Source organism: Pseudonaja textilis, chromosome 5 (assembly GCF_049901715.1).
Source record: "Pseudonaja textilis isolate UNSWEBS1 chromosome 5, rPseTex1.2, whole genome shotgun sequence".
Taxonomy (NCBI): Eukaryota; Metazoa; Chordata; class Lepidosauria; order Squamata; family Elapidae; genus Pseudonaja; species Pseudonaja textilis.
The window spans coordinates 20,966,777-20,982,763 of record NC_141994.1 but is presented as its reverse complement, the minus strand read 5'-3'; the positions used below and the strand labels follow the sequence as shown (position 1 = coordinate 20,982,763).

Here is a 15,987-nt window from a genome sequence, read left to right as displayed (position 1 = left end):
TGGGAAGGGGAGGTGCAGCACAAACACACCTGCGCACCCCTTTTTGCTTTCTGGCCCTCAGGGAAGCTTTCTGGCGACGCAGTAAGATAGCGAGGGGGATTCTGGCATAGCTGATTGTCAGAACAGCTGATCGTTGGAGGAAAAAAAATACCGTAAGGAGTGACTGGGAGGGGGAAAATGCAGTCAGCAATGTCGGGCATGGGTGTGAAGTCACATATGTGTGATAAGGATGGACTTGGCGGGGTGGGGAGGGGTGGGCAGAGAGGGGTGGGGCCAGCCAGGGGCACAATTTGCTGTTTCTCCAAACTGTGCAGAATCATAACAACCGGTTCTATGGAACTGCTCCGAACTGGTAGAAATCCCACCCCTGCTTATGCTTCTCCTTTGGGGAAATAACACCTTTCAAAAGTTTACAGAGACTGGGTGGGTTGCGGGGGTGGGGGTGGGGGCGGAGCTAAGCTCATGTAATTAAGTTGCCTCTGTATTCTTTTTTTCAGGCCTTACATGTGAACAAGGTGATGTCCATCTTGTTTTCTGTGACCTTTCTGGCGTTTCTCTCTGGCATCCAATCGACCAGCATGGACCAAAGGAGTTTATCAGAAGATTCCATGAATTCTTTCCTCAAAACGTTGATTCAAGCTGGCATTTGGAAAAACACCATCCCCAAGCAGGAGGCCCGGACGAAGGATGGCGTGCCGACCACAGGGAGGAAAACCGAGGCCGGACCGGAGTTGACGACAAGCCAAGATACTAAATTGGATTTCCAGCCCGTTGTTTCGTTGGATGCAGAATTTCTGAGGCAGCAAAGACGCTTCAGTTCTCCCCGGGTGCTCCTGAGTGAAAACACCCCGCTGGAACCCCCTCCCTTGTATCTGATGGAGGAGCCCGTGGCGCTGAACCGAACGTCTCGCCGGAAGAGGTATACAGAAGGCAAAACCCACCGCGGGGAATATTCTGTGTGCGACAGCGAGAGCCGATGGGTGACGGACAAAACTTCCGCGGTAGACATCCGAGGACACCAGGTGACTGTTCTGGGTGAAATCCGAATGGGTCCTTCTCCGGTCAAGCAATATTTTTACGAAACAAGGTGTAAGCAAGCCAAGCCCGCCAAAAGCGGTTGTCGCGGTATCGATGACAAGCACTGGAATTCCCAGTGCAAAACCTCACAAACCTTTGTGCGCGCATTGACTTCAGAAAACCACAAACTGGTAGCCTGGCGATGGATCAGAATAGACACTTCTTGTGTGTGCGCCTTGTCCAGGAAAATCGGGCGAACATAGGTTCGTTTCCCTCTGCCATATAAGTTATTATGACTAAATTATATGATATGCATGTAGCATATAAAGGTTTCTATTGTTTATATATTATAAGTGGTCCTTATTTATTAAACTCCAGCCAACTACTCTCTCTCTCTCTCTCTCTCGTGATAAAGAATAGTAAAGAATGGTTGTGTACCAGTGGCAACATCATTTCTCATTTCTGTTTGTGATTTCAGCTCCTCCACAGCTTTCCATATAAAATGGCTTGCATTTTATTAGGAAATATCAGTATTTTTTCACTCTAGGTGTTCAGTCTAGTGACCATTCAGTGAGAGGTTTAACAGATGATGATATGATGATGATGATATCCATTCAGTCATGTCTGGCATTTGGTGATTCTATGGGCCACATCTTTTGGTCTTGCACTACTTGTGTTAAAAGACATCGGTTCAAATGAGTTTGCTGATACCTCAGAAGTTCATTTTTGAGTTTCAGCCTCTTTAAACAACGCTCAACAACCACCTGAATAATCCATGAACTGCCAAATAAGTACAGGTAGCCCTTGATCACTGAACAGATACAGATAATACAGAGTTGGAAATGACCTTGTAGGTCATCTAGTCCAACCCACCCTGCCCAAGCAGGAGACCCTACACCATTTCTGACAGATGGGAATCCAATCTCTTCTTGAAAGTCTCAAGTGATGGCAGTTCATTTAGTGACTGTTCAAAGTTACAACGGCACTGAAAAAAGGGACTTACGACCATTTTTCGCACTTACGACTGTGGCGGTCCTGTGACCACCGAAATTCCAATGCTTGGCAACAGGCTCATACTTATGACGGTTGCAATGTCCCAGGTGGGCCACGTGATGCCCTTTTGTGACCTTCTGACAAGCAATGGGGAATCCCAATCAACAACCACATTACTAACTTAACCCATGCAATGATTCACTTAACAACTGTGGCAAGAAAAGTTGTAAAAAGGGGGCAAAACTGAAGCAACAAATGTTTCACTCAGCAACACAAATTTTAGGCTCAATTGGAGTCGTAACCCGAGGACTACCTGTACAAAACTTCTCTCTGGTATAAATGTTTCGGTCATCCAGGTCATAGTTGTATCAAAAGTGGTTTTATTGATTTATTTCACTTCACAAGCGCATGGCACAACATAGGCGATCTGACCCATCAGATAACAGATAATCAGAGTTGGAAGGGACCTTATAGGTCATCTAGTCCAACCTCCCGTCCAGGACAAGATTCAGCCATCCATCTGCATTTAAAAGACAAAGGGCACTCTTTTGAAGACAGCTAAGTCCACATTTTAGACAGACAGGTCCATTGGCTTAAAACAGGGATCAAAATGTCCATCTTTGTTATAATTGAACAACCCTCCCTCAACAAGGCAGGGGGAATTCGACACTCTCTATCCCCAATTTACAACACAGCCTTTTTGGCTGTTCCAAGAAGAGTCCACACCTCTGATTCAGGTGACCCTGAGGTCACAGATAAAACCCCAAATAGGTGCAATGGCTCTCAGAGAGTGTTGAGACCGTTAAGTGCAAACCGCCCCCCATAATATTCCCATTCCCCCCACCAGCATCTTAGAATGGAATGGAATGGGATGGAATAGAGCAGGGGTCCCCAACCACCGGGCCGTGGACCGGTACCAGTCCATGAAACATTTCCTACCGGGCCGCCGGTTTGCTGGGCGCCGCCATCTTGTTTGATGAGAAAGTGCTTCCGGGTGAGCTTTTCCAGTTGGAAAGCAGCGTTTGGGTCCTGAAGGAATCCTGGACCTTAGTTTCATCGAAGGGGGGGGCTTCGAATGAAACTAAGGCGTGAGGATTCTTTCAGCACCCAAGGCAAGGCGAGCCGAGCGACCGTCCCGAAGCCGTCCCGAACTGAAGCCCATCAACAAAGGTACAAAGGAGGCATTGAAGGTGGTGGGAAGAAGCGGGGGACAGCTGGCTGGCCGGTCGCTCGGCTCACCTTGCCTTGTCATATATGCTGATGCCGGTACCGGGCCGCAGATCATTTTGTGATGCTGGTACCGGGCCGTGGCACAAAAAAGGTTGGGGGCCACTGGAATAGAAAATGGAATAGAGAATTGAATAGAGAATGGAATACAATACAATACAATACAATACAATACAATACAATACAATACAAATGAATGGAATGGAATAGAGAATGGAATGGAATAGAATAACAGAACAGAATAGAATAGAATTAATGGAATGGAGTAGAGTAGAGTAGAGTAGAGTAGAGTAGAGTAGAGTAGAGTAGAGTAGGAGCTGGAAGGACCTTAGAGGTCTTCTAGTCCAGTCCCCTGCTGAAGCAGGAGAACCTGTACAGTCTCAAGACAATTGACTGTCCAGTCTCTTCTAAAAAGCCTCCAGGGATGGAGCACCCACGATTTCTGAAGACAGACTGTTCTACCGGTTAACTGTTAGGAAGTTTCTCCTTAATTCCAGGTTGATCTCTCTTGGATCAGTTTCCAACCATTATTGCTTGTCCTGCCTTCTGGTGCTTTGGAGAAAGCATGTTCCTGTCAGAACCTATCATTGCCCCTCCCACCAGTGAATCCCAACTGTCAATAACTGTCCTTCCATCTCCCACAGCATCCGATACAACTGATGAAGCTCCTGGGATAGGAAGTGAAACGTCTTTGTCTTTTTCTTCCTCAAAGAAAAAAAATCAGCCCAGTTGCCTTTTCAGAAATAAAACCACTTTTGATTCTCTCCAGTATGTTGTTATTTTACCATGAAGCTCACCCCCCATATGGTCTCCCATTAGTGTTCTGGAATTAGGGCAAATAATCTTACAATGTTAAGTTTCATTTTTATTTTATTTTTTGTAAACACATATGGGACTGCAGTTATGTTGCCAGCTCCTTTTTTGGAAGCCAAGAAAAATACTAAACAATTTGTAATGAAAACTTTAGAGTGCCAAAAACCACACTTGAAAAGGATCATTAACATAAATATTTAAAAGCTAGATTTCCTCAAAATAAGGCTTTTTTTAAAAAAAAAATCTGAGTCCTTTTTTCCAAGATTTTCCTTTCCTGAACTTTCGGTTGATTTTGCTGCTCTGTGAATTGCTTTAGAATCCAAATACAGCTTCATTCTTGGAATGCACATCCGACCGAAACCAATTCAAAAAAGTTTACAAACTTTTGAAGAAAACTTAATGAGAGAAGATACCAAGAACCTTGGTCCCCACCCTTCCCACGCCTTGTGCTGACTATAAAACAAAAGGATCAGACAAGTTAATCCACCTAAACCCTTAATCCATTTGTAACTTTCCAAAGTCAAAGTTCTAGCCACACTTTGGATGGTTATTTCCCCTCTCCCATTTTTTTTAAAACTCCTTAAACTTGTAGTTAAAATTCTTTTCATTAAGAATTGAAGAAAACTCACACGATGCTGTAAAATACATCAATGCCAAGGTTTGAAAAAGCAGTTAACAAGCAATTTCTGACAATGATTAGAAAAGGAAGTATGGGAATTTAATGTCCTTTCAAAGGTGTTGTCCATTGAGCAAAATTATCTTCTCTTCCAGAGCTCTAAGCACACCGCTATTTTGCAATTTTTCCCATGGGGAGCAACTGTACAGAGCACTTGTGGGTGATCTCATAGCCTCTCCTTACTCAGAAAGGAATTATCAAGAACTAATCTACTTAGTATCTCCACCATTTAGCGTAGCCATCTTCTGATCATTTTCTTTCCCAGAAGTCAGTCCATTAAAGAAGATTTCAAAGAGGGGGAGGTTTTTTCACACACTAAAGTTGCCCAGTCCAGCCAGAGTCACTTGATAGCAAGTTGGACAGCATATAAATTTGAGAGAGAGGCAGAGAGAGACAGCGGGGAAGGGGGGACAGGGAGGGGGGAGAGAGACAGAGATAGAAAGACAAAGAGAGATGGCTTGATGCTCAAACCAGGACATTTCCATAGATTACCCTAGTGGACAACCATTTAAATATGAGCCAGCTGTGTGCAGCAGCTGACAAAAAAGCCAACACAGTTCTAGGCTGCATAAATAGAGGGATAGAATCAAGGTCACATGAAGTGTTAGTTAATACCACTTTACAATGCCTTGGGAAGGCCACACTTGGAATACAGCATCCAGTTTTGGTCGCCACAATGTAAAAAAAGTTGTTGAGACTCTAGAAAGAGTGCAGAGAAGAGCAACAAAGAGGATTAGGGGACTGGAGGCTAAAACATATGAAAAATGGTTGCTGGAATTGGGTATGTCTAGTTTAATGAAAAGAAGATCTAGGGTGACATGATAGCAATATTCCAATATTTGAGGAGCTGCAAACAATTAACCAGTGGAACAACTTGCCACTAGAAGTTGTGAATTCTCCAACACTGGAAGTTTTTAAGAAGGGACTGGATAACCATTTGTCTGAAGTGGTGTAGGGTTTCCTGCCTAAGCAGGGGGTTGGACTAGAAGACCTCCAAGGTCCCTTCCAACTCTGTTATTCTATTCTATTATCCAGTTTAAAATTTTATATAGGAGGAGAATTCTTTCTGAGAAGAATTTCTTGGGTACATCTGGGTAGAGGGAAGAAGCCGGAGAGTTAAGACTTCTGGGAAAGAGTAGACAGCTAGAATTCCCATGGTTGTCTTCTATGAAATGGCAATTGTTCTCCATGTGTGGCTGAGATCAAGTTATAGGGGGAAAAAAAGAATTTAAATGGTTAAGCACAGGGATTTTTGAGGGCTGGACAGAGCTATCTAAACAGACTAGATGGGGCTAAAAGTGGTGCAGGAATACTGCACTGTAATTTAATTTATTATATTTATATGCCATTTGATTCCCAAGGGCTGGGAAGTTGACAGACTTTAGTGGGATCATGCGAAGAAGTGGGGAGAAGTAATCACACTTCATTTAAGCAAGAGAGAGCCTTTGAGTGGATAAAAATTTTCCTCATTCAACTCTCAATGGCTGGAGAGCACAATTGCATTGGGTGGTCATTTCCCCTGTTGCAGATCAGGGATTTTAGCATCTACACTGGATTGAACTAGAGTGGCGGTGTCAAACTGAATTTCTTTAAAGGCCGGATCAGCATTGTAATTTTCCCGCATAGGCCGGCCTGGGGAGGGGGTGGAGATGGGATGGTCTCCTGCAGCACTGTGCTGGCCAAAATAGGGTGCGGGGTGGGTGGGTGCATTTGGCCAGCAGAGTACTGCAGGTGGTCATCCAGGCTGAAAATGGGGCACGGGGTCACACCCAGCCCCCGTGCCCCATTTTGGTTGCCAGAGCCACAGCAGGCTGGTCCTTTGTTATTTCCAGGCTGGCATCGCCGGCCCAGATTTAAGCATCCCCACGGGCTCAATATGGCCCATGGGCCTTGAGTTTGATGCCTCTGAACTAGAGGCACTGCAAGCTATGTCATAAGGTCACAGATTCCTTTCCTTAGCTCTAAAATAAATCACAATCAGTGAAGCAGAATGGATACACTACTACAGTCATGGGCAGAAGCAGAGGTGGTCTTCAGCAGGTTCTGACCAGTTCTGGGGAACCGGTAGCAGAAATTTTGAGTAGTTCAGAAGATTGGCAAATACAACCCCTGACTGGCTCCGCCCCCATCTATTCTCTGCCTCCCAAGTCCCAGCTGATTGGCTGGCTCTTCTTTGGTTGCCCCGCACAGGAGAACGGAGCTGGAAAGCAGGTTAGTGGGGTGGGGAGGGAATGGGGATTTTGCAGTATCCTTCCCCTGCCACGCCCACCAAGCCACACCACATCCATCAAGCCATGCCCACAGAACTGGTAGTAAAAAATTTTTTGAATCCCACCACTGGGCAGAAGGTCAATCAAACTCTGAGGGGTTTGTGGGGAACGATTGTGGAGAAGCAGAATTGAGAAAGATACTTAACACTTAGCTAAATACAATTTCTGGACAAGCAAGCAGAAAGACCATCCAATCTTACAGAAGAGTAAGAAGATCTAATAATGTTCTAGAGTCTTCTACAAATATGCCTTTTCAGTGTTCTGCAGGTGAGATGATCACGTGGTGGATCAGGAGGACGAATCTGGTTGTTAAGGCATAGCAGAGTATACACACCCAGAGGAAGGGAGGGAGCGCAGTGGTGGAATTCATTTTTTTTTCACTACCGGTTCTGTGGGCGTGGCTTGGTGGGCGTGGCAGGGGAAGGATACTGTAAAATCTCCAGTCAGAGGTGGTATTTCCTGGTTCTCCGAACTATTCAAAATTTCCACTACCGGTTCTCCAGAATTGGTCAGAACCTGCTGAAGACCACCTCTAATTCTCTTCTCTTCTCTTCTCTTCTCTTCTCTTCTCTTCTCTTCTCTTCTCTTCTCTTCTCTTCTCTTCTATTCTATTCTATTCCATTCCATTCCATTCCATTCCATTCCATTCTCTATTCTATTCTATTCTATTCTATTCCATCCCATTCCATTCCATTCTCTATTCGATTCGATTCCATTCTCTATTCTATTCTATTCGATTCTATAATACTTGCAAGAATGCCCTTTTAATCAAAATGGCAACACAACAATGTAAATTAAGAAAAAGGGACTGCATTTGTGCACTTACATTAAAATTAAATCAATACTGAAGCTAAACACACTAGAATGGAAAAGAGTGTCTAAAAATACCACAACTAGTGATGGCTAAAAAAAAAAACCCAGGAAGCTGAATTTTGGAAGATTCGGAAGCGACAAATGGAAGCAACAAGGAATGGTGAAACTGGAACTAACTAACAACACTCTGTATCGGTTATGTCTCTTATTCATCTTGCATCAATAAAATGCCTTGCGAAGGCTGTGGTCCTTAACACCCACAATTTCCTGTCATCTCAGAGGCTGAGTGAACGCAGAACGCCTTTAGTGTGAAGTGAGGGAAATATGTAAATTTACTTGCAAGTGGAATTCAATGGCGTTTTTGAGGCACCAAGTCTGCCATTCTCGGGAGGCATTTGGGAAATTGCAAAATAGACACCTCAGAGAAAGAAGGAAAAAAAGAAACACAATTGATTAAAGGTTTGACCTAGAATCCTTCATTTAGTGAGTGACCATTTGAAGTTACAAGGCCACTGAAAAAAGTGACTTCTTATGATCATTTTTCCTATTTAAGACCTTTGCAGCGTTCCCCATGGTCATGTGATCAAACTTCAGGGGTTTGGCAAGTGACTCGTATTTATGATCGTTACAGAGTCCTGGGGTCAATGTTTTGCCACCTCCTGACAAGCAAAATCCATAGGGAAGGCAGATTCACATAATGACCATGTTACTAACTTAACAACTGCAGTGATTCACTTAACAACTTTGACAAGAAAAGCCATCAAATGGAGCAAAATTCACTTGTCTCACTTAGCAATGGAAATTTTGGGCCCCAACTGTGTACATAAGTTGAGAACTACCTGTAATAAGGACTCTGTGAGGAAATTCATGAGTGGTTAACAAGTGCCCTAAATAAATAATAAAGGAATAAATGAATAAATAAATAATATAAAATAAAATAAAACAAAACAAAACAAAATAAAATAAAAAATAAAACAAAATAAAAAATAAATTAAAATAAAATAATAAAATAAAAGTAAAGTAAAATAAATAAAATAAAGTAAAATTAAAGTAAAATTAAATAATAAAATAAAATGTGTTTAGAAGACTTGGAATTCATGTCAACATTCAATGATTCATAAGTGAAAAATCTGAATTTAAAATGTTGATCACAACCTATTGGTTGTTTTTCCAGTTCCTTCAGTGTTTTCTTATATTTTTACATGCTAATCCTAATCGGTTAAAATAATAATTAATAAAGAAAAAAAAGGAGGGAGGGAAAAAAATCACAAACAATGACAATTTATAACTGGAGTTTTGAATGTGCTGCACGTTTCAGTTGAGTCTCCAGGCCTTTAATCATCCTAGTTGCTCTTCTCTCAGGAGTAGGATTCAACCGGTTCAGACTGGTGCTATAGAACTGGTTGTTACAATTCTGCACAGTTTGGAAAACCAGCAAATTGTGCCCCTGGCTGGCCCCACCCCTCTCCACCCAGTCAGTCCTTATCACACATGCACGACATTGCGCACATGCCTGACATCGCTGACTGCATTCCAGTCACTCCTTATGGCGAACCTATGGCACGCATGCCACAGGTGGCACGCAGAGCCATTTGTGCTGGCACATGAGCTGTAGGCAAACTTACTGCGTATGCACATGCCTCACAGCTGATTTTTTAGCTGGGTTGAGGCCTTTTTCAGCCTCCCAAAGGCTTGAGGAAGGCTTCTGCAGGCTTCAGCAAGCTTTGTGGGCTGAAAACTAGCCCCATTTCATAACTTCCGGTATTTCCGGAAAAACAGGAAGTGATGAAACGGGGCTAGTTTTCGGCCTACAAAGCTTGTTGAAGCCTGCAGAAGCCTTCCTCAAGGCTTTGGGAGGCCAAAAAAGGCCTCAAATCAGCTGAAAATCAGCTGTGAGGCACAGTGCAGGTAAGGGGACGGTGGGGGGTGGGAGAGATTGCGCGTGCATGCATAGGGGGCATGGGGGCACGCACATTGCCTTATGGGTGCTGGCACGTGAGCGCGAGCATGCAAGCGCGTGTATAACCTTTGACACAGCAGCCCAAAAAGGTTAGCCACCACTGCCTTAAGGTATTGTATTTTTTTCCTCCTGACGATCAACTGTTCTGATGACCAACTGTGTCAGGATCCCCCTCGCTGTCTTACTGCTTCACCCAGGAGGCTTCCCTGAGACCCAGGGGGCAAAAAGAGGTGTGTGGAGGGGTGGGATGCTGCACACACACACACACACACACACACACACACACACACTCTGTTTTTGGCCTCCTGGGCCTCAGGGAAGCCTTCTGGGTGCAAAAACGCCCCTCCAGGAGGCTTCCCTGAGGCCCAGGAGGCAAAAAAAAAAAATATGGAGCATGGGATGTGTTTGTGTGTGTGTGTGTGTGTGTGTGTGTGGTGCTGCCAAAAAATGACGAAGCCACGCCCAGCCAGTCACATGGCCACCCCCACCTAGCCACGCCCACAGAACCAGAAGTAAAAGTATGGGCATCCCACCCGTGTCTTCTCTGCATTTTTTTTTAATGTAAGTATCTTACATAAAAGGAAGTCTTCAGATATTTTTTTTTCCTCTGCTAAATCAAGCTGATTGGTTTATCTGTGGTAGTCCTTCTCAAAAGAAATCTAATTTATGAACTGATTACAGAACTCGAATAAAATGTCAGGTGACCAGCATCCAGAATAGTACATGTTCTCATAAAATAGTTCCAGAAAGGCCTTTCCCATTTTGTTTACTAGGTAGCTTGCTTCACCATTCTTCCATCTGTCATCCATTGTAACCTAATAAGGGTCTGATTATTTTGCAGAGCAAATCCCCTCTGCAGCCTTTTAGCCTTTGCTTTTCACTTCTTAAAGCACAAGCGTGAATTCTGCTCCCATTCGGGGAGCGAATTACACCCCTGGAATGAGGAGCCTAAAGATCGTGGAACCCTGTTACCTTTATGCGGTTGGTTTTGAAATGCTTCTAGTGGGATCCTGTGTTTCAAAACAAAGCAAACAATGGATTAAAAGCAAACAAACTTCTACTTCAACCACCTTGTTGTAAACTGCTACTCATATCCCATAATGAGAGCCCCCCCCCGACCTCTCTCTCTGCAGCTGCAGATCATAGGTAGCACGGAGACAGGAGTGGTTAGTCTACAAAAGAAGAAGGACTCCGCATGTAGAGACAGGCCTGGGATACATCCTTACTTGTATCCATTGGAGATGCCAAAATCTTTTTTCCATGTTAGTCCAGTGTTGGATTTGTACCGGCACCAACCATTCCAAAATTGCTTGGGCTTGATCACACCAAGACATGGAAGTTGTGTGTTTACATACTTGGAAGACCAATCATCTTTTCTGGCCTATCCAGGTTCTGGAGAAGTGTGGAATCCATTCAAGAACCAGAAGAAACCATTCTTCTACTCCTTACCTCATGGAGGTTTCTTAACCGTGGTCAAGGAAGGAGGGGGAAGATCCATTTTTGTGGTTGATAATCTTCTGTGGTTGATAATCTTCTGTGGTTGGTTCACTGAATCTGAACCACGGAGTACCCCGCAAAGAGCCAATGCTGGCACTGAGCAGTTCTGCAATCACAAAAAGGAAAAGGTCAAGCTATTCTCCAAAGCCCCTGAAGGCTTTCAAGAAGAGATTGGACCAGAGGTGGCATTCAGCAGGTTCTGACCAGTTCTGGAGAACCAGTAGTGGAAATTTTGAGTAGTTCAGAGAACCGGAAAATCTCACCTCTGACTGGCCCTGCCCCCATTTCTTCTCTTCCTCCCATTGAGTCCCAGCTGATCAGTCGGGTCTTTTTGGGTTGCCCTGTACAGGAGAACGGAGCTGGAAAGCAGGTTAGTGGGGTGGGGAGGGAATGGGGATTTTGCAGTATCCTTCCCCTGCCATGCCCACCATGCCACACCCACCAAGCCACGCCCACTAAGCCACACCCACAGAACCGGTAGTAAAAAATTTTTTGATTCCCACCACTGTAAAACACATGTGGACTGTGCATTATCTATTCTGTAGGGCTATATACAGAATTTCTAAAAAAATCACAGTGGAAAGAGAGTGTGTTGGTTTGTTGCTATTCCTTAACAGTACAGTAGTGCACTTTATTCAGAAAATGATACAGAATTTCCGTTAGCAATGTTTCTAATCAGAGGTGGGTATTCAGCAGGTTCTGACCAGTTCTGGAGAACCAGTAGTGGAAATTTTGAGTCATTTGGAGAATTGGAAAATCCCACCTCTGACTGGCCCCACCCCTATCTCTTCTCTGCCCCCCCATTGAGTCCCAGCTGATCGGCTGGGTCTTCTTTGGTTGCCCTGCACAGTAGCTGGAAAGCAGGTTAGTGGGGTGGGGAGGGAATGGGGATTTTGCAGTATATCCTTCCCCTGCCAGGCACACCAAGCCACACCCACCAAGCCACACCACGCCCACCAAGCCATGCCCACAGAACCAGTCGTACATTTTTTTGAATCCCACCACTGAATGCAGACTAATCAAGGAGAGAAGAAACCTAGAACTATGGAAACATTTCCTGACAGTGAGTACAATTAATCAGTGGAACAGTTTACCTCCAGAAGTTGTAGGTGCTTCATCACTGGAGGCTTTTTAGGAAGAGATTGGACAGTCATTTGTCTGGAATGGTATAGGATGTCCTGTTTGAGTTGGGAGTGGACTAGAAGATCCCCAAGATCCCTTCCAACTCTGTTATTCTGTTCTGGAGACATCTTTCTGCCAAGTCCCCTTGATGTTCCTTCATCATGCCTCAGCTGAGAATAAGGCGGCCTTGAGTCATTCTTTGCTGGACTGGGGTTAGGAAATATTTCGCCCTTATTCTGATCCCATCCAAAGGCATCGTTAAGTGTAGAACATCTGTTAGGCTTTGTCATCCATTATCTTGGAGGGAAGCCAGAAGACCAGTGAAGACTTGGAAAAGAAGACTGGGGAGAAGTTCTGGCAACGTCAACATAGAAAGTGGTGGAAACCAGAGCAGTATGTACTAGTGGGGAAAGCACCAAAATTAAACATAGAATGCCAATAATTTGGGGTACAAATCACCATGTGTTTATGTCCGGGATACACATTAAACAGCCACAGAACATCGTATCGCTGCCATAAAGTTACTACAGGCGATGTTTAGTCTAACCCATGCAAATGTCAGATTGTACGAGACAAGAAGCAGAAATTAGAAATTATGGATCGAAATTCATCACACACACCCTGCCATGCTGTAGAAGGCGCCCCAAGCATTTCACTGCTCAAAATCTCTGAATGGCATAATGGAAAGCTTTTTCTCATTTTAAACCAGGAGTGGGGAACTGTGGTCCTTTCTATGACCAGTGGACTTAAACTCCCAGAATTCCTGAGTCAGCCAGGCTCACATGCTAGCTCAGGAATTCTGGGAGTTGAAGTCCACAAGTCAAAAATGAACCGTAATCCCTCACCTTTGTTTTAAATAAATGGAGACACATATGTTGTGGCCCACCAGCAGACAGCAGAGCTGGTGGCAGACTTAGACAATGAGGAGGTTGGGGAGGAACATGGGCCGGTCCTGGAGTCTGGGGAAGGCTCTGACGAGGGCGCTGCGTCAAAGGCAGAGATGGGGCCAGTGTCGTCTGACAGTTATCATCTGCCTTTGGAGTTGGAGATCAGTGGGGAAGAAGAACAGCTGGAGCCTGTTTCCAATGTGCACATGCGCAGAGCTGCCAGGAGAAGGGAACAGTTAAAGAACAAGGGCTGACACAGGTGGACGGTGAATGACCCCTCCCATAGGGAATAAAGAAGAGCGAAAGAGGAGTGGCGTTTGTAGGAGACAATTAGTTCATTTAATTAGTGTGAAGATTTGTTCATGACTCACAGAGACTCCTTGCCAAGTATTTTCTTGTACAGCGTTGCACTTGGAAGCTATCGGCGTAGCAGCTCTCCAAGCCTGATAAGGTTTGTGGTTATAATTCACCCTTGTAAGACTGCTGGATGTGAATGATAGGAATTCATATTAGCCTAATAAAAAGGGGTTTTGTTGGGACAAGGAGACTGTTTCATGATTTTGTGAAGCCTAGGTCAGAACAACATATTCAGTTGAGTCCCCTTGAACACCAGGGCACTGTCCGGGAGGTGTGATGACACAGGGTGGAATGCAAAATAAACACAGTCACAAAAAACAGCTTTTATTTCCCCTTTTATTTCTTCACTTTGCTTCCAAACTCCAAATATCCTTGACTGGAGACAAAAAACTCCCACAGAAGCAGTTACAAGGAGGAGGAAATGCCATTTAAATTATAAAGAGTAAAAAAAAAAAACACAAACCAGGCAAGATAAGGGCTTGAAGACATCCAGGGATATCAGAACACATACTGGGAAAGACGCCAAACTCAGAGAGGAACAATAAACTAGAGATATTTGCATGCTTTGTTTCCAGCACTCGCCCGTATACATGTCTGTACTCTTATCCAGTTGTCACAGCTGCAGCCCATGAAGAGAATCAAAGCCCTCTCTTCCTCTATAGACCACATCTCTCCCTTATCCTCTCCTCCCTGCATGCCCTAAGATGGAGAAGGGATGGGCCAGGGTCCTCCTCTGACTGCCTAGCCGGCCTGTGCCCTTCCCCAGCCTCCTCCACAACCTCCAGAGCCACACTTCCTCTTCCTATTGGCTGTTCCTCCTCTCCCTCAGAGTCAGTCTCCACCAGGGGCATGACAGGAGGACAGAGGACATTCTTCTCCAAAGCTGTATCTTCATTTTTTTTTTCCACCCATTGGGGAGGGAAAGAAGACCTCAAAAGGAACCTTATGTATTCTGGATAGGTTGACTCTAAAATAAAGTTTAAACTCTATGGCAAAAGGAAATCCGCTTGCCTGTTTTCCCTTCTGACAAAAACAGATTCTGAGCCCTCAACGTTCTTCCACATGGAATTGCTGGTAGTCCTTGACGTATGACTATTAACAGATCCTGCCCATTTTGGTCATAAGTCATGATAGTCATCAAACAAATCACCCACACGAGTTGACCTGATTTTACAACTTTTTTTTTTTTGCAGTGGCTAAGCGAACACCACAATCATTCCCGTTATCCGCTGTGGGATGTTTTTGCTGAAAACTCAAAGAAATGCCAGCTTTCAGCAAAAATGTCATAAATTGAAATCGTGTGACTGTGGGATACTGCAAAGCATTGTAGAATGCAAGGACCAACATGCATTCATGTGCCCAGAGGGTGTATGTGGCTGCTGGAACTTTGGAACTGGGTTGTAACTTGTAAGTATCTTTTTGCAGGGTCTCTTGTAACTTTGAATGGTTGCTAAACAACCAGTCATAAGTCAAAGATTACGATAACTGGTTGGTGAAAGGGGTGGTACTCCAATGGCTTCCAGCTATGAAACCATCATCAGGGCCTGTTGCCACAATGGTATACTTGCTTTCTGGGAGACCTCCAGATTTTGAATCTCAGCTGTCCTCACAGAATAAAAGAGTTGGAAAGGACCTTGGAGATCTTCTTGTCCAAACCCCTGCTAAGGTAGGAAATCTTATACCCGTGATGGCGAACCTATGGGATGCGTGCCACAGGTGGCACACAGCCATTTGTGCGCGCATGCGAGCCCCAGGCAAACTTACCTCACTGCGCATGCATACGGCTCCCAGCTGATTTTAGGGCCTTTTTAGGCCTCCCTGAGGTTTGAGGGAAGCCTCTGCAGCCTTTGCATGGCAAAAAATAGTCCCATTTCATCACGTCCTGTATTTCTGGAAATTCCTAAAGTGATGAAACGGGCCTATTTTTTGGCCTGCAAAGGCTTCCCTCAAGCCTCTGGGGGGCCAAAAAAGGCCTCAAATGGGCCCAAAAATCAGCTGGGAGGTGCAGTGCAGATAAGGGGTGTGTGTGGGGGATCGTGTGCACAAGCACAGGGGGCGTGGGGATCACGCAGATTGCCTTCTAGGTGAGCGCACACGAGAGAGTGTGTGCACAATTTTTGGCACAGGAGCCCAAAAAGCCTATACTGTGCTGTCCAGACAGTATATAGTTAATGAGGAATTGGTATAGTTAGTTAGGAATTGGGAGCTGTCCCCTTAAGGGAATGCATCATGGTAAATGTAGTTAAGGTATCCTGGGAATGTAGTCCATGTCATGTGGCCACATCTGTAATCCTGATTGGTCACTGAATTGACCCTTGGTGGGTTGGGGAAGATTCCTACTTGCTTGCTCGGACC

At 44.6% G+C, this 15,987-nt stretch overlaps 1 protein-coding gene across 8 annotated transcripts in view; it reads left to right on the top strand.

The window, feature by feature from the left end:
- Positions 1 to 1,403, top strand: part of NTF3 (neurotrophin 3) — an 86,039-nt gene extending 84,636 nt beyond the window's left edge. For all 8 annotated transcript variants that reach the window (XM_087934247.1, XM_087934252.1, XM_087934248.1 and 5 more), the window contains one exon: positions 498 to 1,403. In XM_087934247.1, coding sequence (XP_087790373.1) covers positions 498 to 1,280 — 783 coding nt within the window. In that variant the 3' untranslated portion in view covers positions 1,281 to 1,403. The remainder of the gene's footprint in view (positions 1 to 497) is intronic.
- Positions 1,404 to 15,987: the final 14,584 nt, after the last annotated feature.